Source organism: Dermacentor silvarum, chromosome 3 (genome assembly GCF_013339745.2).
Source record: "Dermacentor silvarum isolate Dsil-2018 chromosome 3, BIME_Dsil_1.4, whole genome shotgun sequence".
Taxonomy (NCBI): Eukaryota; Metazoa; Arthropoda; class Arachnida; order Ixodida; family Ixodidae; genus Dermacentor; species Dermacentor silvarum.
Genome location: NC_051156.1, coordinates 223,526,477 through 223,554,261, shown reverse-complemented (window position 1 = coordinate 223,554,261; position 27,785 = coordinate 223,526,477). Strand labels below are relative to the sequence as shown.

The following is a 27,785-nucleotide window of genomic DNA, read 5'->3' as shown; positions in this document are numbered from 1 at the left end:
GACCTCTGGTGAGGAACGCACCCTGGCCTGTTGGGCCACCCAACCCGTGCGCCAACCGAGCAAGCAATCTACCAGCACCGCTGGCTGTCCCGTGCCCTGTGGGGATCGCTGTGTATTCATGTGGCGTTGTGTGCGCGAGTGGCGGCCATTTTTGTGAGTTGACACTCGTCGTAGGAGCGATCCTTCGTTGAGTGTAAAGTGTGCAGCGTGTGCGAAAAAGCTGGCGGCTAGTCTGTCCGTACCTGTCCTTGAACGGGCCCCGTGCGCGCATCACTGCGTGCTTGGGGTATTGGAAAGAGCGGAGCGTCACTGGCGGCTTCGCGAAGCCTCGCCGTCGTCGTCGTCGTTCTCGAGCGCTGTGCTGCAGGAACGCATGGTTGAGCTTTCGCCGCAGGTCCGTGCGGAGCGCGTGGCGGCGGTCCCCGGGGCCGGTGTACGCGCCTGGACGCGTTAGTCCCATGGCAGCGGCAGCAAACCCAGGTAAGCTAATTGAGCATTACGGATGCTCGATCGGCGCTGCTCGAGGCTTCGCAGGTGTGACGCGTTCATCTCGGAAGCTACTCTGTGTTTGGTTGCCCGATCCGTGCGTACTACGGGGTAGTGGCCTAGCGGACGCTGATCGGAAGCAAAGACGAGCTTTTCTACATGCACAGTTGTAGCCCGGAGTGATCTAGACTTCTTGTGAAATAGTAATATTGACGTTGCGTTTTACAAGCTTTGGGGATCGTAAGGTCATTGCGGGAGCGCGGATGTTGGTTTGCGTCTTTTATCGGCTTGAATGACAGTTTAATTGCACTTCTCTGTAATACAGCTTATTTAAGTTTTTGCAGGAAAGAATGACATTTTTCTGTGTGTTTCTCGCGGCAGGTAACATCGTATTTGAAGCTTGCGTGCAAGTAGAGCCGAGGCTCAGTGAAAACTGGACTTGTGCAGTTAGCAGCTTTCGTAATCCCTGCTTAGTGATACGGCCGGTAAATGAGTCTAGCTACTTCCACCGTCGGTAATACTGGCGTCCTCCGAAGCGCACAATATTCAGTACAGCGATGCTTAGAAGAGTTAGTGCCTTGAAAATTGTCTGGGTCAGACAACCGAAATGAAAATGATTTAACTGTAAATGGGACAGCCAGAAATGTTGGTATTTGGTGCTTCTTCTCAGCGAATTCATTCACGATTCAGGGGCTGTAGACAACCTTATTATACGAGGAATCTCTGCTGTAGCCGATGGTTGGTACTAACGCGCCCTGTTGCACCATCCGTCCGATTCATCGGACAGCTTGGCTATATTTTTGACTACCACTTTATCGTGGTGACGTTTGGATACACTTGTGGTTGGAAGGACCTTGAAAGTAATGTATCATAATGTTAAAGTGTGACCAGTTATTTTGGCCTCGAAAACCTAAACTTAATGCTAGTCACCGTGCATGCTCACTGTCAGCTTGTGAGATACGTAAACTTTGTAACCCGGAGCTTGAAACACTCCGGCCACCTACAGATCAAGGTAGTTATGAAGATGCAATCACTCGTATGTTTTGTTTTGATAGAGTACTAGCCGGTGGCTGTATGAATCAAGTAGTAATTCTTTGACAATCATATTATGCTTGTGTTAATCAAACTACTCATGGACATAAACTTGTATTGGAATTATCAGAGGTCAGAAAAACCAGAAACTTAATTTAAATGTGAGTAAGAAAGTTTCATTTAGCATATATTTTATGCATTTTAAGTTTTTATTCAAGTAATCCAGCTTATTCTAGCTTATATGTATAAGGCTGTGGCTTTAAGTGCCTCTCATCCTTGAATGTGTAAAATCGCATGTGACTTTTCTTTTTGAAAGCGATCTCTTTCATTAATTCAGAATTCCTTTATATTTACATACACTTGGTGTTGGTTATTGTGCATTAATGATGACACCCAAAAGCTTGTCACATATATAGAGGACTAGTGGGCCAAGCAGTGAAAGCAGAAGTGTGTCTTCTACTAAGTGAACAGTGTAGCACTTAAAAACGAAAGTGTTTAAGTCTCTGTACCCCTGAATGACGACTATCTGCATAGTTATTGTAACGCTGTATTGAAGTAACACTGTATTAAAGTAGTCTGTTGACAACAAAAAACGTAATTAGACTAGAACTTCCAGTCCCGAAAGTGTTGAATTAATGGGAGTTGACTGTATAACCTGTCTTTCGCAAGCATTGCCAACAATTTCATTCTTGTGGGAGGTTAGGAGATTGGTTAATAAGGCTGCTGAACACCATATTTACAGTTTTTCATTGGCAGTGAATCTGATGCCACCACTGATGAAAACTGGAGGATACAGCACAGCTGATCATTGACAGGGTGGCATCAACTGCCCTGCTAAGGAGGTTGGAAGTACCAGCACAGTGTACTGGCTGCCATACTAGCAGTTAGTACTACTATGCCGTTTTTTGTAGCAGGAAACATTGAGCGTTCGCTTATTGCGGATAGACCAGATGGCTGCTTCTGTAAGTATGCCCTTAGAACATTACAAGTTGCCAGTAAAGAGTTTTCCTGAACTTTTCACTATATACAATTTTGCGAGACCTTGTACTGTTCCTATTAAAATTGTGTTGCTAGTCTTGCTCTGCATACTTATGGAGGCTAAAAGTTGTACTCTTGCGCGCAGTTGCAGACGGCAGCAAGGTGCTCAAGAAACGGAAGGCCAGTTGCTACAAGGAGTGAGTTGAGAGCATCATAGTTGCATGTGCTAATAGAAATGTGGGCAAGTTCCGGCAACTGGTTTTATGTCATGGCTGTGTGCAGCACTGCCGATGAGGAGGGCAAGTTTGGCCGCATGGACGAGGACGCCCTGGAGAAGGAGCGGTACGAGGCATGGCCTGCTACGGCCGATGCGCTGGCGGCACCGCGGCCGGGTGACGGCGGTGAGCTGCTCGAGTCTCTGTCCGCCAAAAAGGAGAACCATAGTGAGATTGAGCGGCGGCGGCGCAACAAGATGACAGCCTACATCACGGAGCTCTCGGACATGGTGCCCACGTGTAGTGCGCTGGCGCGCAAGCCCGACAAGCTGACCATCCTGCGCATGGCGGTAGCCCACATGAAATCCCTCCGTGGAACTGGCAACACAAGCAGCGACGGCACCTACAAGCCTTCCTTCCTCACTGACCAGGAGCTCAAGCACCTCATACTTGAGGCAGCTGACGGCTTCCTCTTTGTGGTCTCCTGTGACACGGGTCGAGTCATCTATGTCTCTGACTCAGTTGGCCCCGTGCTCAACCAGTCCCAGGTGGGTGCCATGCATGCCTACTGCAGAGTGGAGTGGCATTTATCATCAGGCCTAAAGGTGTGTTCTTCCCCCTTTTTTCATGCAGTCTGAGTGGTTCAATGCGTGCCTGTACGACCTGATCCATCCAGAGGATGTCGAGAAGGTACGCGAACAGCTTTCTACCCAGGAGGCCTCCAGCTCAGGGCGCATCCTTGACCTGAAGACTGGAACTGTCAAGAAGGAAGGTCATCAGTGTGAGTCCCTGTATATGCTGCTTTGGGCTGAAGGAAACAGCTTAAAGGGCTCCTCACCAGGTTTGGTTATTGAAAGCAGACGAGTGCAGTGCGTAGACCTTGCGCTGGCAAGTCTGTCTGCAAATTATTAAAGTGATGTATGGCGCGAAAACAGCTGAAATTTCAAACAAGAGTGCGTGCACGCTTCCTCTCGAGGGAGCTGCTCTTCCAGCTAGAAAGTCGAGATTACACACACAAATGCCTCCACATAAGACACACTGCTCGCAATGTCACTGGCTGTGGCAAGCATTTAGTAAATCATCCAGTGCTCATCCTGAAATGGTGCCACTGAAAGTGCGCTGCTCCTAGCATAGCACAGCAAAAAAGGAAGAGGAAAAAAGGGTGCAGAGAGACTCGCGACGTGAACATGACGTGGTCCCTCGGCTCCTGTAAAGAAGATGGCAGGGAAGGAATGTTGCTTGCAGACGTTAGTCGAGGCAGAGAGGGAGAGTGTCTCTGTTGGCAGTGAAGCTCGCCTCTTGGGGGCATGGCAACGTAACATTTCAATTTCTTTATCTCCTCTAATAATGAACCAATCAAAAAAATTTCAGTAAAACCCTTCCTAGAATGACGCCTTACAATTCGAAGTGTGTAACCAAAATTTCCAACGGGGCCTGGTGAGGGTTGCTTTAATGGAATTTTTTGCTTGTGAATTATAAAAATGGGGCTAAGTGCAGCCATGCCTGCTGTATGAAGGAAGACACATAATTTGCAGCTTTGTCTAGAAAATTGAAGTCAGGTGCTGCAAATTGGTTTCATCCCTTCTGCAGTGAACCACTTGTATGTTGATGGCTTTGCATGCACTTTTTCTCCATCTTCCTCTTGACTGTGCGTAACATAACTCACCCTGTCATTCTAATAGAAAGGGATTGGAAAATTTGGGGCCAGGCCCCCAGATGCTGATCTCACTTGCACTCTTCAAGTCATCCACTATCAAGAAAACCATACTTTTAGGGGAAGCTGGCAGCATGCAAGCTAGCCACTACTATTGCTTCTTACAAATGGTCACTTAACTTTTGCACCGAATAAATGAAACTTAATTGTACCATTGTCAACTGTCATGAGCCAAGAAAGAAGCAGGGAGAAGAAGAAAAAAACATTTAAAGAGGAAAATAAAGCACGAGGAGGTAATGTAAATATTTTGGACATCAATGCATGGTATCTGAGGACTTTGGGGAATGCATAGAATTAGCTCGTGCTGTATATTGTTTGTTCTGTGTTGTTTTCTTTGATGTGTGCTTTTTCAATTATAATTGTTTGTCTCAAACTTGCGACTTGTCCCTGTCTGTCTTTAGTTTGCCGAAATTCTGGACAGTTGGCTAGCCTGCTAGGATTCTATTTCGGCGGGAGACGTGAACAATGTCTGTAGGCGGTGAAATGGAGGGAGAGAAAGACTTGGGGGGGGGGGGGGGGAGCGGACGAATCTCATAAGTGATGTCTGTTACGCGTATTAATAGGAGATGCGGGCCGAAAAACCGCGATTTTCTCATAAAAAAAGTCGATTATGTGTTTTGTATTCCTCCAAGCTCCTCATTTATGTATTAAAGAATCAAAGCTGAGAATCAGCTAGACGTTAGTTAAAAATGCATGAGAAGGCTAATTTACCCGAATTTCGCGCACGCAGCATTTCGCTCCACAGCGTTGCCTGCTCTTGAATTTTTTTTGGGATGTAGGCCTAACCCTCTTCTCCCAGAGCCCACATGCTGCATTATTGCAGAAAATACGGAAAAAAAAAAAAAGTTTTCTCATCGAAGTCTAGCGTCAGAATTTTTTTTCTTTTATACTTTCTAGCGTGTTTTTCTCAGTTATTCATTTTTATTATTTTTAGAGATTGTGCACTAAAATTTGTGCTCATTATTCAGTCTGATCAGAATGGAATTTGGCATGCTTAGGCTTTAACATGTCCTGAATTCAAAGAAACAACTTTCAGAGCTTTCCGCAAACATAGTCAGTAAGATAGTTTCATAAGTTTCTTCGTTCAGAATGGTAAAACAAACTCAGTGTTGGAATTTTTTTCTAAACTAAAACACAGACGTTGCCCGATATTTTGTTGCTTTATTGAATTCTGCTATTCACTGGAAGCAATACGAGTTATTTTTTAGTGTTTTCTTGTGCAAACTGTTATGGCCTAAGCTTGCACAAAAATGCATTGTTTTTACAAATGCATGGTATGTAACAAATTAACCAAATGAGATATAAAAAAACTAAAAGCAGATTTGAAAAGAGGAGCTTTAACTCTGTAAATGGTGAACGTTTCGTTAAGCTGTCGCAAATGTTTAAAGAAAGATCACCGCCCAATCATTCCATTCAGATGGTTAACCAGCGAAGCTGTAACGTGCGGCCCCGGTGTTTATCACTGGGTTAATCCCGACAGTTCAATAAAGTCTTTCTCAATTATGGGTTACATCTTTGTGTTTCTCAATGAGGTTACACGCACGTTCGATTGCGACGGAGAGAGCGGCGTCGCTGACGGTATGCCGCAGTCCACCGTTGTTGCGTTGCCGCCTGCGATGCTTCAAAATTAAATTGCTTCAGAATTAAATCTGTTCGTCACGTAAGATAATGAATGGCTCATACCACCTTAAGCAATGGCTCATACCCCCATAAACAACAGAAGAGAAGTGAAATTCTACGCTGGAATGATGAGCGGCAACGGAGCCAGCTGTGGAAGGAGACGATGGCAACGAACGCAGGAGCAGTGGCACAAGTGCGGTTGCACTGAGGGGCACCAATGAGCCAGCTGTGGAAGAAGATGGCTGCGCTCGAGCCATTGCTGATGATGATAGTTTCTGCACACATCGGACAGACGGATTTTGGTTTTGTCTAGCCATATACAGCTTCACTGTATAAGTTTTTCCGAGTAGCGTCCAGACCGTAGGGTCTGGAGTACTGGGAAAGCAATTTTTCAGACAGTTCAATGCACCGAGTCGGAGTCCATAGAAGAACAGGGGCACCTGGGGTAAATAAAGGTAACGTCACGATGATGGGAGTCATAGCGGTGCCGCAGTATATTAATCATTTGTCTGGCTCTGCTGTACAGTACTGCAGCAATCTGGTATTGAGCAGGTTTTTCATGTTTGCAGCGTCGATGCGGCTGTGTATGGGTTCCCGGCGGGGGTTCATCTGCCGCATGAAGCTGGGGAATGTGCAGCCTGACGTGCAGGGCCTGCAGAGGCTGCGCCAGCGCAATGCCTTGGGCCCGTCGCCTGACGGTGCCGCCTACGCTGTCGTCCACTGCACTGGTTACATTAAAAACTGGCCTCCATCAGGTGAGTGCTGTTGATGGTTTGTGCTTTACGATAGTAGTTGCATTGCGAACAGCAAAGGGCATGGGCATAGTGTTAGGTGTAAGCTAGTTTAAACTATTATAACTTATCTAAAAACATGCAAGATCTAATGGGTAGACAAGTACAAAAATGTATTCTCAAGGAGAGAGACCATCTAGTAATTAAATTGTAGTGCAAGCATTACTTGATTGTTGTGTGTATTTTCGGAATGCAGTAGAACCTCGTTCATATGTTCTTGAAAAAAGAACACGAAAACACTTACTAACTGGGAAAGTGTACGATACGAAGTCCCTGAAAAATTTGGCAGGCTCAACTGTAGTTAACATCTACATAATGAGAAGCGTTGCACGAATCGTTGCGGCACGAGACGTTGACACGCCTCGAGATGTTGGGGACCGAGCGGCCCAAGACATGCATTGTTGTTTTCCTATTGCATAATGTTTGAAGATGGGAGACTGAAACAATATTGAGCTGGTGGGTGACGCCAGAATACGATGCCGCCAGAGCGAAATGTGATGGTCACTTCATGGCTGCCTGCAGCAGGGAACAGCGGCGAGTTTGCGTTATCGCCTTTTAAAAGCGTGCAGTCATCTGCAATCCAGTAGCTACCTGGGTTAACACCTCTTAAAAGCGTGCAGTATGCTTCCAATGCCACTATGTCACTAGCATGCGCTGTGAAACAGATAGGTGAAGTTGCTTAAAGGGGCCCTGAACCACCCCTCGGGCTTGGTGAAATGACATAGTCTGTGGGTAGCATACACTGCTGTGAACATCTCAGCCAAGTTTTGTAGATGATATGTGGAGCTTGCAAGCAGAGCGCGAAGTTACCTTGCTCTCAAACACTCTTGTTTCAACGGAAGCCATGATTCTCACTCTCTTCTGTGTGCTTTATTACGTAATAAAGCACATTCCAATACGCGGCTGCTATTGGTCGTTGCGGTCGGCTACACCGCGGCCACTGAGGGGTGCCGCCACAAGTCCACTGGCTGCTCGCTGTGGACAACTGTGTTTGGCTTACGTTTAGTGCATCGAAGGCACAAAAATCCGAAGTCCTGGCGTCTACATTAACATCCAAAATGAAACTTGAACTGCGCGCCACGGTGACATTTCAAAAGTGGAGTGTTGTGGCCTTGCCCCACTCCGCTGTAGCTTACGCAGTGCAAGGCATTGAAGGAGGAAGGGGAGTATAAGGGAAGCCGTGTTTGTTTGCCAATAACTCCGGTTCTGCTGAACGCATTGAAGTACTTTTTGCGGCAAAGTATTTCTGAAATAGCCTATTTTCACTTCGAATGTCTTTCTCCACTTCGATAAAAAGTGGTTCAGGGCCCCTTCAACACAATAAGGTTGTTGGTAACAGCTGTCAATGGCTACATGCGACGGCCCGCTTGATTCGCTGGTTGGGAAACTGAAATGAAATCGAGCTGGTGGGTAACGCTGAAATACGACGCTGCCAAAGTGTAACATGACGGTCACTTTGCATAGCCTATAGCAGGGAGCGGCAGTGCATTAGGGTTGTCGCCTATGAAAAACGTGCAGCACGCTTCCAAGTTCTAACGGCACTATGCCACACGCGTGTGCTGTGAAATAGACGGTTGAAGATGCTTATCGCTATCGGATTGGCGGCTATAGCAGTGAATTGGTGTGATATGCGATGACCTGCGAGATTTGCTGGTACCAGAAGAGTGCATGCGTGCCGGAATTTTCACGTGACACGGGCGAGCAAGTAATACAAGGAAGCTGTTGTGGCGAGCGCATACTGCTTTCGATCGCTTGTGCCTCGTGCCTTTTCTTGTTTACATGGGATCTAGTGCCAGGAAAACATATGATATGATTGTAATTTGGCGATGTACTGAATGTTGCTGAAAGATCGTGTTTTCTGGGAACAAATCAACCGGTAAATAGAAGCTTAACTGTATGGGGTCATTTTTTGTGTTCTCGATTATGAACGTTGGCACCGGGAAATCGTATGAAACAGGATCATATCAACCAGGGTCTGCTGTATTTGTTTTTAGCACTGCACATGCCCTCAGTTAAAACTAGCTTCAAGTGGTTGGTTTCAGGTTGGCAAATTGCTTGTTTGGTCCAGGTTCAAGTTTTAGTTGTTGCCGATGCATTGTGGTTATCTGCTGTTTAGAGAAATGAAATACAGTGGAATGTCGATGATATGATCACGGCTAATATGAATTTCCGGATGATACGAATTTTTCTGAGGTCCCGGCCGAGCCCCATTACTTTGCAACGTGCTAGAGAACGGTTGTTACGAATCGATTTTCGACCTGCATCGGTTGATACGAATAAACGCCGCCCCACCGACGGCTGCGAAAGAGAACAGCGCGCAGTCATGCGCATTTTCTCTTTTGGTGCGGAGGCGCAGACGCGGTGCCGGTCAGCGCGGAAGCCACGACTGGGCGCGAAGAGTTTGAAGCGGTGGCGCTTTTGTTGCTTTTGTTGCTTTTGTGCTTTCCCTTTTGTCTCTTCGCTCGCTGCGGCGGCCACGCTTCCCCATGCGCGGCCGCCGCAGCAAGCGAAGGTTCGTGCGGTCTATCGCTTCAACGGCAACTGAGCGGCGTAAGCACAGCGCATACAAAGGTCAGAGCCGTGTGGAGATCGCTTTCAAGATACGATGCGTGCGACAACACCGACAGCCGGCACAGACGCAAAGTACATGAATGCATTTGTTGGCAGAGTAGAAGCCCCCCCCACTCCCTCCCTCCTGCGCTACCTTCCCGCTTTGCTCCTTTCGCGTGGGGAGATTGCGTCGCCAGTTACCCTTGCGCTCGGTTGCAAGATAGGCATTTGGCGCCGCAGCACAGCGTCGCCCCCCTCCCCCCCCCTCTTTCTTTCCCTCCCATACCCCCACGGCCTTTTGCACAACCGAAGTCGCGTTTGCTCTCCGCTGTGCGTTCGCTGTCCGTGAAGGCGCGCGTCCCCCGCGCGCTTTCACTCGCACATACGGCGCGCGGCGACGACTTTATCGCCCTTAGACTCGTGCTCCACGTCTCATGCTCCTCCTCCGCATCGCCCTCGTTGATCTCCTCTCCCATCGGTGGGCGCACCTCGTGCTCGTTACCGCCCTTGTCGGCGAGCTTTTCCCGCGGAAGCCGCAATTTCGTCTCACGCGGCTGCACTGTAAGCGGTATGCGCATACATGGAGTTCTATGGGAGTGTAAACGGGAGTCGGAAAAGGCTGCAGTTGTAGCCAGCTCTGCACTATAAACGGTTACGTTATAAGTGGTCTATACTGTAAATGCTTTTTACGTACGTGTGCCTCAGTAAGTTCACCTCTGACTCTTTAATTTAGCTAGTTTTAATTGTGTTTCGATGATACGAATTTCGGCTAATACGAATTTTTTTCGTGACCCCGTGAGATTCGTATCATCGAGATTCCACTGTGTATAGTAGTTCATGAACTGGTTCAGAATGTTGAACTGTATTTCAGACGGTTTGATACACTGGTTGACATACTTGACCCCGACTTTCTGATTTTATTTCTTACATACTTTGCTTATTCCTCTAAGATTAGCTCAGACCAATAAAACACCAAAGCAGAGAGTGGTGTATGAGGGAGCACTGTGGGAAGTGGTGTGGAGGAATATTTCTTGAAAGCGTTTACATTAATGGTCAGCTTCAGATGTAAATGCAAAACCCACATAAGAATCGGGAGATGGTTTTTCCATTAATACGTGCCAGTTTTCCAGATACCTAAAGCCTGTTTGCTTGGCCGTAAGGGATGAGAAACAGGAGACAACCTAGTGAAATGTAAATTCACGTAGCGAAAGCAAGCATATACGTAAGGCAAAGCATGAATGATCTAAGAAAGCTAAGATACAAATGATCCACACGAGATGACAAACATCAATAGATTATGGTGCACACTATAAGGGTGTTCTTTTGAAAGGCATGTGTATAACTGAAAGTTATTTCACATAAGAAGGTTGAAACAGAAGTCTATGCCCTCATTAAAGAATCCTATCCGGGGTTATGACACTTTGTGCTGCTTTCAGGTGCATGCCAACTTTACCTTTTATAACTGCAAAGGAGCATACCACAGTGTGTATCCTAGTGTCCTGCTGCTGTGGAAGCATCATGTCGGTTAGTGTATTGTGCACATCTTTGCATGCAGCATTATCAGAGGGTATAAATCAAGTACTTTTTAAGTTCAATGCCAAGCTAACAGTTGGCCATACAATATTGATTAGCTCTGCTTACATTTGCATGAGTGTCTGCTTTTCTTTGTCATACCTTGAAATGTTGCTGGCACTTGTGAAAACTCCACACTACTACTTGTTCATTAACTTTAGATTAACTGTTGCTGTGCAGGAGTCCAAGTGGAGCCCGGTGATCAGGATGGGGGCAGCCATTGTTGTCTGGTGGCCATTGGTAGACTCCAGGTGACCAGTGCTCCGAATCCCAGTGATCTCGTGGGGTCAAACTCAAATGCAGAGTTCATCTCTCGTCATTCTTTGGATGGAAAGTTCACCTTTGTCGATCCCAGGTCAGGAGTCATTTACAGCAGTCATGGACTTCTTGTAGAGTCACTGCCATTTTGAAGCTGCGCCAAAACCATGTACACACTGACTTCCGTTAATTCGACCCTGACGGGACCAGCGATATTGATTTAATTATCTGGCACGTCAAATTAAACAAGATGCAGAAAAAACGCCAAAACACACCCTGATTGAGTCGATAATATTTGCCTGATTCTAACACACCCTTGATTCTAACAGGCCTCAAATGAAACCTGCACCCATTCTTTATGTGTATAAAGTACAAAACAAACGTAGAAATGACACTAAAGCTCCTAACGAAAGTGTAAATATAATGTGCACCCAATTTTTTAGCAAGAAAAATGGGCAAGGGTCTAATATGTGTTAAACAATGGCAGCCAGTTTCCTAAAGTCAGCTTTGCTGCAAGACAGTCGTGTTCTGCGATAAAGCATACGAATGCTGCGAATGCAGTTTGGTTTCATATCTGATTGCACTGTGCAGGCATTTTTCGGCCCGATTTTCCTACTGAATAAGAGGTGTGCATTAGAATAGGGTAACTATTCTATTCAATAGGAATTTTGAGCTACCATATTGCTTGGAAGATCTTCCTGGGGCAGGCCAAAAATAACTGTTTTCGACAGGAGATTGATGTGTGTTCAACGTATTTACTGTCTCTTAAGGTTCGGCGAGACATGTTGCCACTAAAGGGGTCGCTATTGGGGTCACCATAAAGTCACACACGTGAAGGCTGTCTGGTCAAGCTCGACTTGCGAACTTGATCAGTTCTTGATTTGACTTGACCTAAATTGGCAAAGGCCAATTTTAGGATCAAAATGACGAAATTATGTGCCCATAGAAACACATGGATGCTGAGCGGCATCTTCAGTCGGGATTAAATGAGTAAAAAAAATCGAATTAACGAAAGTCTACTGTATTCAATTGTTTTGTGCTTGAAAAGGGTCCCTTTGCAACTTCATTGTACTAGAAAAGATGGTTTTACTTGGAAGCTTGGCTGTAATCTGCCTAGAGTGAGTTCGTGATAAGTGGTGGACAAGCATTATCTGATGAACACACATCTTTTCATATCTGATTAACCACACCACTCTTCCTACAATAAAGTTTATTCATTCATGTCTGATCTTTTCACAGTTAATAAAAATGTTCTGCTCATTCTTGAAAAACTTGTGCTTTGAGCAGGGTGTTACATCATAAGTGTGACATCAACATAATGAGGCATCACTATTCAGCCGTAATTGAATCAAATTTTCGTACCTTTTTTTTTTGTTGAGCATGTATGGCTCGACTTCATAGCTGCATAGTTATTACTTAGCAGTTTTCCATCAGTGCACAGGGCATAACGAACAGCCTCTGACGTCAATGTGTCATGACTCAACAGAGACATGGTGTCAAAAAAAAAAGCATTCTCCAAAAGATTTGGTGGCTTGTCCTTGCAAAAGTAAGCTTCGGTTGTTTTACATGTAGCACAGCATGGTATAAAAGTTTCAAATGTTTGTTGTGCAGTTGAGTGATCCCCTTCAGCACAAATATTTTATCCCTCCTCAAGGTCAGATAGACCAAATGAAGCTGAAGGTCTATTCAATTCAGCCAAGTTTTTCTGCACCTATCTACAGTGCACTGCACCTAGGCCCTCGATTCTTTGAGGTACAGCGGTGCCCTGCTGCACCCCCGTCCTCGTTTGCACAGGGTGCAAGGTAAGGTGCAGTAAGGTGGCGCCGTGGGGCAGTGCACCCTTGAACCTTGCAGTGAGTGGGTGCAGCCTGGCACACTACTAAGCTGCACACTTGCACCTTTTCGTTTGTGGTGCCGTGCACTTTTTCTGAATTGGACAAACTTTGAGTGACATGGAGATGACTATCTCAAAAGGAGCTCAAATAAAAGATGTGGTATGTCTCATAAAACAGCTGTCAGCAAAATTTTGTCCAGGTGCTTTGTTTAACGGGGCAGATTCAGAGCATAGCTTTCTTTTGGTCTTGTATATTGCGGAATCTGACGATGCTTCAATTCGCTTGACAAGTACAATACCAGAGTATGCATAATCCACTTCAGAAATGTACAGCACTGAGTGCAGCAGCCCATGGTGATTTTTTTTAATGGCTGCATTGTTTTTTTTTCTTCCTTTTTCATTTACCTTTTCCTTATTATTATAACAATTAAATTGCCCCTGTGCTTTCCTTGGCTTCATCTAGACCGAAAGACTGTAACAAGGGGTCTGAGAATCGAACATTTAACTATGTGGAGAAAGAAACAAGGCCACATCTGCTTGTATGTTAGAAGCAGAAATGGCTGCCCTACTTCTTGTCTGGTAATCTTTCACTGGTGCTGGTGTTGACTGTGTGCAGGGTGACAGCTGTGCTGGGATATCAGCCACAGGAGCTGCTGGGCAAGCCATGCTTCGACTTCTTCCATCCCGAGGATCAGGGCCACATGAAGGAGAACTTCGAGCAGGTGCTCAAGATGAAAGGCCAAGTGATGTCGGTCATGTACCGGCTGCGTGCAAAAAACCGCGAGTGGATCTGGCTGCGGACCTCCTCCTTTGCTTTTCTCAACCCTTACACAAATGACGTCGAGTATGTTGTCTGCACTAACACTTCGGCTAAGACGCTGTCGGCTGGCGCTGCTGGCACTGATGATGCACCTGCGGACATGCCGCTAGGCTATGGTGGCCATGCCAAGGAGGGTTTGGACTACTCGCTGCCTCGTGCTGACGCCTACCGCTCAGCAGACAGGCGTCCAGCAGCTCCCCTAGCATATGGCTATGAGCCATATGCAGGAGGGCCGCGCCTGGCCAAGGGATCACCTCCTGCACAGGCCTGGAGTGCTCCTCCACCACCCAGGGTGCCTCCTCCGCAGGTGGGTCTGTCTCTAGTATGCATTGTGTATGTTCACAGGGATTATTTATTATCTGGCATGGAACATAATACAGTAAAGCCTCGTTAATATGTACCCACTTAACAAGTAATTATGGTTTAAATATAGTTGCGATGAATCCCCTGGGGGGCCCTGTCACCATTGAGCCTAATGTATTACCTACCTCTTACCGTGTGCCAAACAGAATCAGTTAGTGTGTAGTATTCACTTCATTTTTCAGCACGTACAAGTGTGGAATCAGCGAAATGTCATGTGCGCAGACCATAGATAGCGAAATTGGGGCGCACAGACCTTTCCCGAACTGCGGCAGCCACCGATAGTGACATCAAAACATGGAAGCCATGACGTGTTTGCTGCTCCCATAGCTTCTGGCACTTCCACGTCCTTTCGTATCTGACGCGGTGTGGGCATCGACCGACCGCCATGAGGGCGTTCGCAGAGAAATGGAGCCTGATGGAGATACTGGCTCGCGGCCTTGCTAAGGAAGCCGTCGTCGCTGCGAGGCCGCCATGGCGGGCGGCAAGTGAAAATCACAGATTTTCTTGCTGCCTGCTCGCAAATAAAGCTTTTTGTGTGTGTGTGTTTGAGTGAGAATTAAGACGTAATTTTTTTTTGGTCGATAAGTTTATAGCCGCTCAACTGCCATTGTCAGTACATCGCTTAGTGTGTACCTGATGCATGTTCCTCGCCAACTGCCTATCAACTAGGCTTCACTGTCTACAGTAGAACCTCGTTGATTAGTTTTTCAAGGGATCGCGTAAAAAAATGTAACAACCGGGAAGATGTAACAGTGAGGAAGGCCCCAAATCGCCACAGCAACATCGCAAACAGCTCCGTGCGCATGTGTAACTAACAGCAGACTTGTGCACAACGAATTACATGTAATTAATTGTAATCAGTTATGTTTTTTGGTAATCTTGTAATTTAACGATTACTTTGTTGACTCGGTAATGCTTCTTGTAATTCAGTTGTATTTTTCATTAAATGATTAGTACATGTAATGAGCTACATTTTTGACGACACAGCTCTGCCAGCTTTGAGAACTTAAATTTGGCGGCAACTACAGAGTCCGAAGGGATGAAAACATGGGCATGAGTCACCTACTTCCAACAATCACTGTCCCGCAGTTATGCCTGTATCACCTGAACATGGCAGGCTTGCAGACACTTCTCAACACTTGTCAACACTTCTCTTGGAGGACCTACCTCCATGCTTTTCTCATATAATAAATTTCTCTCCCTCTCTCCTGGAAGTGCTAGTAGGCGGCCTTCCCTTCATATGTGATAAGTGCTGCTGCTGAATTTTTCTTCGCTTAGTGCAGTCTGTGACTTCGCTGATATTGACAGACGCTTTTGTCAAGTAAATTCATGTGTTTCTTCTATATAGACTTATTTTTGTGATTGTAACTCACAAACAGTATTTCTAGGGCTAAATAATATCCAGCACTATATTAAATTGCATTACAGATTTGGACACCTTTCAAGAAACGTCAGCATTGGCTGACGTCTGTTACAATTAGTCGTTGAAGTCTCGATGATTAACAAGTGAAGGGCGCAGAGAGGAGGTCTACAAGATGTTGGCCGACAAATAGAAAGGGCTTGATAGCGATGGCTGCTTTGGAAGTTGATGCCAGGAAATCACTTCATACGTTTTTTCCTTTTTTCACTGGCCCTGTCACAAATGCTTTAGCAAGCCGCAGTAACAATGAAGCACCGTGCTTTATCGAGAACCCAGACCAAAGCATCGCAGCATTGAGTAACCACAATTGTTTGAGCAAGATATTCATACGTTACTACACAGCCCTTCTCTCAAGCACACACATTGAGTGAGTTTTCAGTGTTGCTGCAGATGTGTTCACAGGGAAACAAGGGATGATGACCCAAAAATGTTTTTAATAAGGAATACTTAGTGAAGAGATAAAACATGTGGGCTGCAGAGGACGCATTGAAAAAGCCGGGCCATGTCGTTCTATTTACTGTATTAGTGCAATGTTAATAAACGTAGCGGGTAAAGTATTGCTAAAATAATTAATTACTTTTTAGTAATTGCTAAATTACTTTTGTGGGGCAGTAATTAGTAATCATAATCAGTTATGCTTTAGAAAGAAGTAATTGTTACCGGTTCCATTTTTTTTTTAAAGGACTCGTACTATGTTTTGTGACAGTGGCCCCTTTCCACTTTTAATGTTTCACCGCATAAAACGGGAGATACATGCTGCGATTTTGTGTGCGATCCATCATACGGCATGTTGGGGTCCGATTTGCGGCATACAATGATTACACATACACATGGTACAAACGAGTGAGTGGCGCGAGTAGCTCCGCCCAGAATCGGCACCCCTGCATGGACGCTTGGAATATTGTGTAACTTGTCAAAGAAAGTGAAAACAAACTTCATTGCACAGCTCTTTCATTTTACACAAACTATGCCAATAATGCTACTTGCATAGATGTGTTTCCGGAAGGCAGTGTCCACAATGTCGGCTTCATTGACAGCCAGCAGACATAACTCGCTGGGCTGTAGAATCTTGAGACCTGTGATGCTTGCGACACGACCCCATGCAGATTATAATGAACCGCTTATGTTTGTCAGCACAGCATGTACACAATGATATCGGACTTAAATTGCAATACATTTGATTTTATTGACGCCGACAGTAGCGAACGAGCAAGCCAGGCAAGCTGGCGATCACAGGGAGACGGTAGGGCTAGCTTGCTGGCTGTCGGTTCCTGAGCCCACTGCACTTGCAATCTCTTTGCAGCTCATAATAAAGCACCTATATTCATCAGCACAATCAATCTCTGCACATTTATGTTGCTCTTAAGTGAAAATACAATTAGTTTTCCTGACGCCGTTGGTAGTGATAAGAAAACACGCCAGCCAGGCGTGCCGCTTCGCATAGACGATTGCTGCGGCAACTGTGCACTACAAGCATGCCGTGACACGCTTATTTGGACTAACGATTGCATACTTCCAGCATTTTCCTCTGCACCGCTAAATTTCCATGACTGCAGCATTGAAGTACATTGTTAAGATGCAGGCACAACAGAATGGTGCTGTATCAAATGGGAACATAATGCATAGGAGTCAAACGGCTCGGGAAAAAGGTCGTGAAAACGCCGTGAAAAAAAGGTCGTGAAAACGCGATTTAGTGGCCAGGAAAACGCAACAGCGAGGAATGTATAAATGGGGTTTTACTGTATATAGTTGAACCTTTATGTAATAAAGCCACATCCAACCCAAAGATAACTTCGTTATATCCTATACAGTCGACTCTCCTTACACCGGACCTTCATAATCCGACAAAAAAATGCCCATAGTATCCGAAATGCCTCACTTCCGAAACGTTGGTCGCAATGTCTAACAACGTTACTGCAAAGAGTGAGTGACGAACATCTAAAGTACAAAAAAAAAAATGTTGCACTTTTGCTTGAAAGGCGAAGCATCGATTGCGATAGCAAATTAGTAGACAGCCATATGAAGTAAGGACAGTAGTTTTATCGGCCGTATAAAGTTGTAAACATTCACTTACTAAATTAACAAGCACAGTGTCATGCGCGCACAGGTAAACATGAGCACATCTCACTTGATGACCATGGAAAGTCGATGTCAAAACGCTTCAGTCAGGAAGCGCGGCAGCTGCAGCAGCGAGCTAACTAAACGTCGAAAGCACAGCGCATATGAAGCTACCCGCACTGAGCGCACTTTGTCCTTTCAAAATAAGATCGCTTTCAAGGTAAGGCGCCCACGTAGCTGCGCCATAGGCAGCAGTCGCCGGAGGTGAATGCCCCCTTCCTCTCCCTTGCCTTCCCCTCGTGCCTTGCACGCGAAGGAAATGGTGCGCTTCCGCCCCGCCTTCCTCCCTCGTGTGGGAGATTGAGATTGGGTCGCGATCCTCGGCTGACCCTCACAAGTTTGTTGTTAGCCCGTGTCGACATGGCAAAAGTATGCTTTATATGCCCGATATTGAAAAAATTGCTGCTAATTTCGTCCGCTGTAGCTGATAGTCCATTGTAGCACGGTCTGTTAAAAGCGAACTTCATTGCATTAATAAAATAGGTAGACCAAACTAAGGTTTTAATATGGTCTGTTATATCCGAATGTCTGTTGTAGGCGGGTCCATTGTAACGAGCGTAGACTGTATATTCGTTGTGAGCATACATGCAGAGGTCGGCGGGGAAAAAAAAAAGCGGGCTCATGTCTATGTGAAAGAAACGCATGTGCGGTGCTTCTGACAGCCCAGCGTATGGTTTCCTGTGTATTTTAATGGCCCTGTTGACATCTTGCTGTGCCAGTACGAAGCACGAGAACAATAAATTAGATACATGTGCTCTGCACCTCCGTGAATACCTACTCATGTGATTGGTGTTACCGTGCGGATCAGCACGTTGGCTTGCCGACTGCAGTTCAACCACAGTTGCCAAAATAAGCACGCCGCCAGATTACTTTTCTGGCACGAAGGGCACCGCTCATGGATCCATACTCCGCGACTACGGCTGCCGGTCTAGGCCCATGTACCTGATCTCATGCTCACTCGTCGATAAGGTCTACAAGTGTGGACATATTGGCAGCAGGCTTTGTGCGGCGGCTTTTCACCAGCCACTGCCGGCTGCACTGCTTAAGTTGCTTGCAACCAAAGTCAGCAACCAAGGTTGTGATTTTGTGCCACTTCACATAGCAGCAAAGCAACTTGGTTCTTGGCTGCCATGTTTGTTTCATTGCACGCTTAGTTCATGCCCGAAACACTAAGGTATGCGAAATTTTGGTTATTGCCATTATACATTGGTGCTAGAGGAATGTAGGCACCGAAAAATTAGGCTTTTGAAAAATCAGTTGGCGACTGTGTGTGACATTTTTGTTGCCATTTTGCTACCAGTATATATATATATATATTGAGGTACATGCAAACAAAAATTTCCTTTGCTATGACCGATACCGCGTCTTATCACAGATTTTTATTACGTTTAACAGGAGAATTCATTATATCTGATAATTCGTTATGTTATCTGTGTTTGTTATATCGAGCTTCGACTGTATTTGTTGCATGCTTGTATCGGCAAGACACATTTTAGGCTTACTTCATTATATCCAATAATTGATTGTATAAGTCTGTGTTATAAAAATGTGCGATTGACAGAGAGGAAAAGAAGGAAGAAACAGGTTGGCAAATGTCACGAAGAGGGGCACAATGCCTGCCTGGTCTTCAGGAAGAAGAGAGAAATAGAAACTGAATACAGAAATAAGGGAAGGAAAGAGAAACAGATCAGAAAGGTTTAAGTAAAACCTAAAGAATGGAGGAAGTACCGAGTTTCCTGGGACTTAACTGCTTACCACAATAAAAAAAAAATTATTTAGGTGTTTGTCTTGCAGCAATGTAGAAAAAGGCAGACAGCTATACTCGGTTCTTTACTTTGATAAGTAATAAAGCCCTAGGAAAACCGGTTTTGTCCATTTTCTTATTTAACGTCATGCTCATTTTGCCAACTCTGAGTGGTTGTCATTGGTGAACAGGAAGAAATATAGAGATCGGAAAAATGTGTAAGCCAAGGCTGCATAACATTGAGCCCCGCGAGAAGGTGTTTAGCGACCCTCAGTCGAGTTCAGGCAGTTCAAGCTTCTGTGGTGTGCAGTTATACTAGTCCACAACCACATCAAACATGCACTTTCCAAGTACGTTTCGATTGAATGATTGCAGATGATAGTGCTGGTGAACCAATGCTTGCTGTTTTTGCCTTACTTTTTACTGTTCAGAAATATTTGCTCACGCAGCAGCGCACCGCATCAGTCAGTGTCATTTGTGTGTAGAATTGTCGGCACTAGTGAGGTCGTTTGAGGCTCAGTTTGTACTAGGCCGATACAAATAATGTGCAGATAATTGACACATTTTAATGAGCTCATAATATATTCACCAATGCTTGGCCCACATATTTCTTGACATACTGCTACTGACAACATGGGTAAATTGGATACAGATACAGAAACTTTTCATCCATTCTTTAACGGTGAAAGCTGCATTGTTTTCTGTCCATTTCATACTTAAAAACTGGAATGGCAAAATAGTGTCATTTTCACCAATTTCTGGAATCAAATGTTTTTCAATTTGACGATAAACATGATAAACGTGATATAGAAGAAACACATAGCACCAAATCTTCAGAATCTATCAAGGACTCTATCAAGGACTTATAGGGAGAGTTCCAACAGCATTTCATGTCATTTGGAGATGAAATGCAGAGTGACCACTTGTTCCGTGACCCTTTCTTGGCGACGCTAAAAGATTGCAACTACTGCACCGAGTGCTCATTGACTTACAGTATTTCCTGGGGCTGAAAGACATGCAGCGGGAGCAGCCCCTCCTCCGGTTTTATATAAACCTTCACTAGAGCAAGTATGAAAATGCAAGTAACAATGCCTTGAAACTGGCATCTTTCTTCGGAAACATTTGTCTGGAAGTGTTCCTTCTTTGATGGCTCTAAACAAGAGCTGCCTGTGGTCTTCAATGACTGATGCAACATTACAAGATGTACTGAGGACAGCAATGTGTGTGATGGCATTAAACATAGACTGCCCCTTCGTAAGCAAAAGATTCACCGTTTTATACTAAAGTGCGGCCTGTGTGGCTCTCGGAGAAGTTGTTTTTGACCCTCACTTGTTTTGAGTTATGTAGCCCAGTTGTAAATAGTGCTAGGCAGTGTACAGTAGAGCACCTATACAACGAACGCCTCTATAACAAAATGACCGGTATAATGAAGGAATAATTCTGTCCCAGTTCTATTGTGAGCTGTGTGGTTGTGACCTTTACAATGAAATGACCTGTATAGCAGATGATTTCGGAGGCCCCATGCACTTTGCTATAAAGGCGTTTGACTGAAGTAACATATTTATCGAAGCAGTGTTAAGTGCATTTGACCTTGTGTGCAGGCTTCTTTTTTGTTGTGGTATGCACTTTGAAATAAACTTTAATGCTAGAACTCTGCTGGCGGTTTCCTTCAGGTGCCATGTGCTGCAGTCCCTGGCCTTAGCATCTGCCATATTAACTGAACGACTATAATGTTCTGCTAATGAACATGGAATTGTGCATTTGATTCCTGGCTGTGCGGGCAGCACTCCAGTGAGGTCAGAATGCAGGAATGTTGGCGTACATCACAGAGACACTTAAAAGACTTTCTTGCTTAATTTACTTGCTTCTAATAATTTGAATCCTGAGTTGCTGATCCTTGTTGTGAAGGTTTTACTTTTTAACGTGTACATATATTTCCCAGAGTCCAGGTTGAAAAAGTGGTGTTTATGCTTTTGATGAATGTAAATAACTACCATTTATGAGTGATGTGCTTGTGACGTTTACTACAGTACATGCTACAAGAGTGGCCACTGTCTTTGGCATTGCTTGGCTATGTTCCATTTGCTTATTACTAGCTAGTGCAACAAATTAAGGTTGCTGAGATAAATGTGCTCTTCACAAGGTTGTTTCCTTGAACAAGAGCCTGGCATCAAAGACATCATTTCTAGATTACAAGGAAGACTGCAACTTGTAAATGATTTCAATCTAGTGTGCACAATTGTAGTCTTTCCATACGACAGTTCATCAAGTGGCTTCAAATGTGTGTCCCCTCCTGGTGAAGTCATGATGGTGCCATCTGGGGCCTGGGTTGTACACAGAAAACAATGCTGAAAAGAGACAAGGCTATGTTTTTTAGCTTGAAGATGTTGATCAGTGTGCTACTTGAGAAGACTGGTACTGTGACATTGCTTTTCTTGAAACACCATGGACACAAGTATGGAATAAGGACCTTTTCTATAAATATTTAACAAAATACAGTTGTACGGTGAACAAAAATGTGATGGTACCAACCTATTGCATCCTTGCTATATTCACTTATCACACTGCAGTGTATGCAAGTGCTGTTAAAGTTGCCTGTCTCTTCGTTGTCTGCTTACAATAAATAAATTGGCACTTCAAACCCAACAGCATGATGAAGTGACCTAGAATATGGTTCGCGACACATGGCCACTGTGGTGTCTCTCGTAGACTAAATCTAGATAGCACCAACCAATGTTAGCACCACCTTTTCAATAACTACTCAACTTCTTCATTTGTGCAGCAGCTCATTGAGCACTGAAGCTAGGAATTGAATGGCTTCCTGCTGACGTATAGCTGTTTTATTGCAGGAACAATATGGATCTAGCGGATATGGTGGTGGTGGCAGTGGCAGCCAACTCAGTCCATCACGGAGCCCATCAGGCCCCACATACACACAACTTGCACCAGGTGGTGCAGCACGCCCAGGTGAAGTTACACTTTATCTTGTGTTAACAGCAGTACTGTTATCAGCCAAGTGCTTCAGCCGATCAAGGTTGTGCATGTACGAGTGTGTGCGATGCTACGCTAGTCACCAACCTATCCAACAGCCTGTGTGGTGATGAAATATAATGCATGATTGCAGACAAGATGTACTGGCAATAGGGGAGAGTGTTTGCAAGTGTCCATTGTGTATTAGGTCATCTGCCGCTGCGCGAGAAGTAGTTCACAACATTCAAAATGTAGCATGTTGTAAGCTAATGGACGTGGGCCGGGACTTTTTAAACATTTGTATCATCTTGAAATTTGTATCAGAAGTGATCGTATCACTTAGATTCCACTGTATGTAGAACATTAATGCAAGTGCAGTGCCTCTTATGAAGTGATGCCACACTGCTTATAGTGCCTGTCTCTAAACTCCAGATCACATGTCCACGCGTGCCCACACATCCACAAACGGTGGGGCATGGCTCATATGCATCGAAACGCGATGCGATCCCTGTAATCAGCTCTTCTCTGTTATCGTGCGCTTGGGCTGCCTCGCATCAGTGTGCCTGGCTATGCAGCTATGGCGTGGTACAAGCAACTCTCAGTGGGGCAGATTTATGCCATCCGAGAAAATGCTTTTTCTTTCTTTTTTACAATAATTTAATAACTCTAAAATAAGGACAGTGGCCTTTATAAAAATTTAGGCATTTTGAAGCATTGTCAATAACTCAGTATGAAACGATGTCTGTCAAAATGTCTATGTGTGAGCACGCGCTGGTGCACATTTCTTGTGGATGCAAACCGCCATTCCTTGCAAGGCGTGCCAGGCGCAAGGCACGTAGATGTGAGCTTGCATGCGTCTGCAAGTGTACGTGTGGTCTGGGTTTAAGACCCCCTACCACCTTCTTTTATTATAAATTGCAAGCAGAGGCACATTGGTATCAGGCTGATCTCTCTCCGCCTTTGTTTCATTAAAGGGGTCATGACACGGTCATCCAACTAATCCTGTTTATCATTACATCTGAGAGTAGAGTGGCCAATATGGTTGAACACACACACATATGCACAAAAAAAAAGGGGAGGGGGGGGGGCTGCTGCCTCTAGGCACGACCTGAAATTTCAATATGAAATCGCTGCCTGTAAACCCCTCCCAACACCAGTGACTGCCATTTTGGCGAGACTTAGGTGACATCCAAAAGTGCAGCACCAGCAGCTTTGTTGTCTGCTCTGAAGCATTACAAAATCACATGCGTGCATTGTCGAGATGGTGCGTGCTGCCCACAGCTGTGCAAGCATTCGAGCAGAAAGCTTCCAGTGAGCAATAGCTTCTGCATTCTTCTGGCAGCGCATTGTGCATGCAATTCTTTCACTTGCATTAGAAAAACAGCAGAAACCAGAAAAACGCCTTGCAGGAGCTATATCAGGCTGATTGCTGAGATGTACATGTGAAAATCAAACCACACATTACAATCGCAACATACTTCCAGCTTCTGCAGTTGCTTCCTGTGCATGTTGTACACAAAATCATGGCCTTCAAGACTGGTTCCTATTACTCTGAGAGAGCCATCCAGAGAGTGTGATTTCATCATGTCACATGATAGCGTTGCCAGACTACTGTGCAGTTTAGCTGTGAAAAAAGTCCAAGTGCAAATTTTCGATGATACCAAATGTTTGCCAGCTTGCTGTGGGACGCATACGGTTTAACATGCAGTGCATAATTCAAGCTTGAAAATTTGCTGTCAGGGCGCCTTTAACCCCTTTGCATCCTGAAACACTTTTCTAACTAATCATAGAATGTCCTCACTATTAAGGAATGTCGTCTCACGAATCTCATGCCGCAAAAATTTTTCAAATGCTTCAACTAAGTGGAGTTGAATCTTTTCAATTCGAACACGCTTAATTTGAACTGACGCTGTGGTCCCGTCGAAGTTGTCAATGTGTATTTCAAAGGGTGAAAACGCTCGGTAATTCGAACGTGAAAGCATTTGTGACGGTTAATTCAAACATACCGCGGACCGACAATGCTCCCAGCAGCGGCGTCGGCACGCACGCTGGAAAACGCTCGCTTTCTGATAATGGCAGAAAATGAAACTTCAAGGAGCGGGCTAATCTGCGCCGAGTCGGCTGTACTGGCGGCGGGCATGCACGGAGACAGTCCAAGATGAGGGAGCTGCGAGGGGAGCCACCGAAGCGTTGCCGAGGCCAAATCCGCTTTCCTGCCACCCTCCTCCCTCACCTTCGACGGTCTCCACGCGCGCATGCGCTGTGCACGGCCATCGCCATGTCGGCGCCGTCCGCTCCCTGAAGTTTCGTTTTCTGCCGTTATCGGAAACCGAGCGTTGGCCGGCGTGGGCGCACGCTATGCGCTTGCGCGCCGTGAAATTTCACGACTCGCACCGTTCGTTCATCTTGCTATGGTGCTCGAATACTTAAAAAAATTCGTCCTTTCATTAATTCGAACTTTTTTTTAATTTGAACAAATTTTCGGGCCCCTTCGAGTTCGAATTATCGACATTCGACTGTACAACGATACCCGGCTTTCCTTCTTTTTGTCTCTGCTACCGTGCTGAAAGCTACACAGTGGAGAAGCCAAGAGAGCAAAGTCCCGGCCAAAAGTTGAACGTACCGGCAGCGGTGGCGAAAGGGCTCGTTGCAGCACCCCATGGCGGCGGGAGACTATGCTATGCAGCACGCTGCTGCTATCTCGAAAGCCATGCACAGCTGATGCAGCTATGCGCAGTGCAAAGATGAAATGATATTTATGTCTTTTTGAGATTACAGACATATATATATATATATATATATTTAGTTTATTTAGCTAAAAATGAGCAATTATGTATTACTGAAAATGCTCTTGTGATCATAAAAACAGCCAATAACATGTTGGTGGGCCAGCTAATATTGATGTGACAGCATTGCGGAAGCAAGAGCAAGCGATTTCTTGCTGTGTTTGACAGGAGATTGTAAATTCCCTGCGGCATGCAGAGCAGTCTCACATGTTCACTGCAGCCTCTACAACAGGTCGGCAACGTTTTCTTACGATGTTCAAAAAGTGTTTCAGGGCCCCTTTAATCGTTTTGGATTGCCTCCCCAAAAAGTGTAGGATGAGTGCAGCTCGTCCTTGCGGCATTAGTTCTCCCCCTTGAGTGTTTTCGAAGAGAGACGCTCGTCCACGGCTTAACTGGTGTTTTGGTCAGCAGATGTCAGGTGTCTTCGAAATGGCGCCTGGCAGAGATGATGTGTATATCGCTGGCCTGTCTTCCCGAAAAGGGGCATTTCTTAGTGTATTTCTTCTGACGATGATTGTTAAGACACCGGGGTATACGTCTTGGGAAGCGAAGACAAACGTGATGGTGACTGAGGTCAGCAGCTCTTCGGACAAAGAAGACAAAGAGGAAGGCTCACAGGACTACATCACAAGTGTGCGTCTCTGGACTAAAATTGACGTTAAAAGCGTTCCGCCGAAGCCTCCACTGTTCCTTTTTTTCTTTTTTTGTATCCTTTAAGAAGTTTACTGTGAGCTTGCGAGATGAATAGTTATCATATATTTGATGTTTTGTAGAGGATGAGGTGGTTTTATTCACAGTCGATGAAACCTAATGGTAAATGACTCCATAATTCCTTGTTTTGAGCTGTACCACTTGCTGCCAAAGACAATAAATTTCTGTATATATTCCTTCCATAATTTTTTTTATTACTAGCACTTAGTTGGTGCACCTAAACTACAGTCGAACACGGATATATTCGAACCCACATGTAGCGAATTATTGTGTATAACGAACAGCAGTAAAATCCCCTTGAAAATTTTTGTACAAAATTTTTATTTTATATATCAAATTACCTATATGTCAAACTTTTTTGTGATCCCCTTCAAATTCGATATATCCGAGTTCGACTGTATAGTGTACAACAAACTTCAGTAGCCTACTTTTATTTGTTCTATGAGTCTTTTTTTTTTTCTGCCTCAAAATAACAAGGATATTCATGATCAGAAATAAAAAAAAAAGCATTCTGTGTAAGAAATTTCTTGATAAATCAAACGGCTAAGTGGTTTAAGTCACTCTCACTTCACGCAGCCCCAGGAGGATAAAAGCTAGAGTCATAGCAACCATGCCACTTCCTTTTTTCCCCGAGAAACCTTCCGGCTGTTGTATGTGTGTGTGCCTCTGGATGAAGAGAATTGTCTGAATTCGTGCAGGTCTCTGGGGTCAGTGGCAGCCGGGTGAAGCCCCCCCACCTGGAGCAGGAGGAGCCCCACCGCCGCCCCCTGCACAGCAGCAAGAGCTCTCCGACATGCTCCAGATGCTCGACCAATCGGGAACGGCATCGTTTGAAGAGCTCTCCATGTTCAACTCATTTCCCGAGTGACTGCGCACACATCGTGGTGGGGGGGGCCCTCTTTTATAACTGCAGCAACAGCGCCGTCGTGCAAGGGTTTTGGTAGCATGCCTCATCGTGGACCAGCAATGTACTTGACCCGCGTGAAGAAAAAGGAAAAAAAAAAAAGAAAACCCAGGTCACAGAAATACACTGCACTGTACTGCACCCAAGACCGCTCTCTGCCATCCTGCTTTCGCCCTTTTGTGGCGCACCTGCCACCGCATCACCGAGCTGGTAGGAAGCATCGTCCCAAATGGCTTCATATTTCACGAAGCCAAAGCAACCATTTTTCATCATATTGAAGGTGACAATTTAATGCATTGGTGCCTACTTGATTATAGTGTATAAGCTGGAACAAGCATTTTAGTTTGACTCAGATTTCTCATTTCTTTCTTTTTTTTTGAAGGGCAAGTTTCATGAGCTTGCAATAGATGTATGCATTGTACATTCCTCATATTTTTACAGGACATGCAATTCATTTCAAAGTACTGCTTGCGCACATTCCTTGAACTTCTGCAAGTTTTAACATTATAAGCTGGAAAGCAGCTGTTGGTCACAGAAGAAAATTGGAGCTTGTCTGCTTTGTATGTTTTTGTTGTAGGTGGCGTGCTGCAGTTTTGGGATCGGTAGTAAGAAAGCTTAGGTGGTAGTTCTTATGATGAAGCTATCATGGCATCTTGATTATGGCACGTCAAAGGGTCAATAGCCCCATAAGCTTTCCTTTCATGTACAGAGCTCCAAGATGCTCTAAATGTGCTTTGTAGTTCGTGACATTGTACCTAATTTTGTTCATCTTCCTCTGTAAAGCCTTCCTTCTGTATGCTTTTCATAAATCTAGGTTGAGATAAAGGTGTCTTCGAAATCTAATCACATCATGCCATGTACCCTTCTTGCCCTGCAGTAAAACATTTCTTTCAAGGGTA

The 27,785-nt window shown here is 45.1% G+C and overlaps 1 protein-coding gene across 1 annotated transcript; it reads left to right on the top strand.

Moving 5' to 3' along the window:
• LOC119446764 (aryl hydrocarbon receptor nuclear translocator homolog) lies at nucleotides 1-27,785 on the top strand. The gene is made up of 9 exons (XM_037711303.2): nucleotides 1-480; nucleotides 2,642-2,693; nucleotides 2,779-3,259; nucleotides 3,345-3,492; nucleotides 6,615-6,800; nucleotides 11,139-11,313; nucleotides 13,667-14,177; nucleotides 22,365-22,482; nucleotides 26,681-27,785. Exons 1-9 carry the CDS (start codon nucleotides 459-461, stop codon nucleotides 26,848-26,850), a joined length of 1,863 nt encoding a protein of 620 aa, XP_037567231.1. The 5' UTR covers nucleotides 1-458; the 3' UTR covers nucleotides 26,851-27,785.

Bases quoted from the DNA above. Each gene is read 5' to 3' on its own strand.
- LOC119446764 (XM_037711303.2), top strand. From the start codon at position 459: ATGGCAGCGGCAGCAAACCCAG. The intron at 11,314-13,666 runs GTCAGGAGTCAT...GACTGTGTGCAG, and splicing joins TTCACCTTTGTCGATCCCAG to GGTGACAGCTGTGCTGGGAT. The intron at 14,178-22,364 runs GTGGGTCTGTCT...GTTTTATTGCAG, and splicing joins CCAGGGTGCCTCCTCCGCAG to GAACAATATGGATCTAGCGG.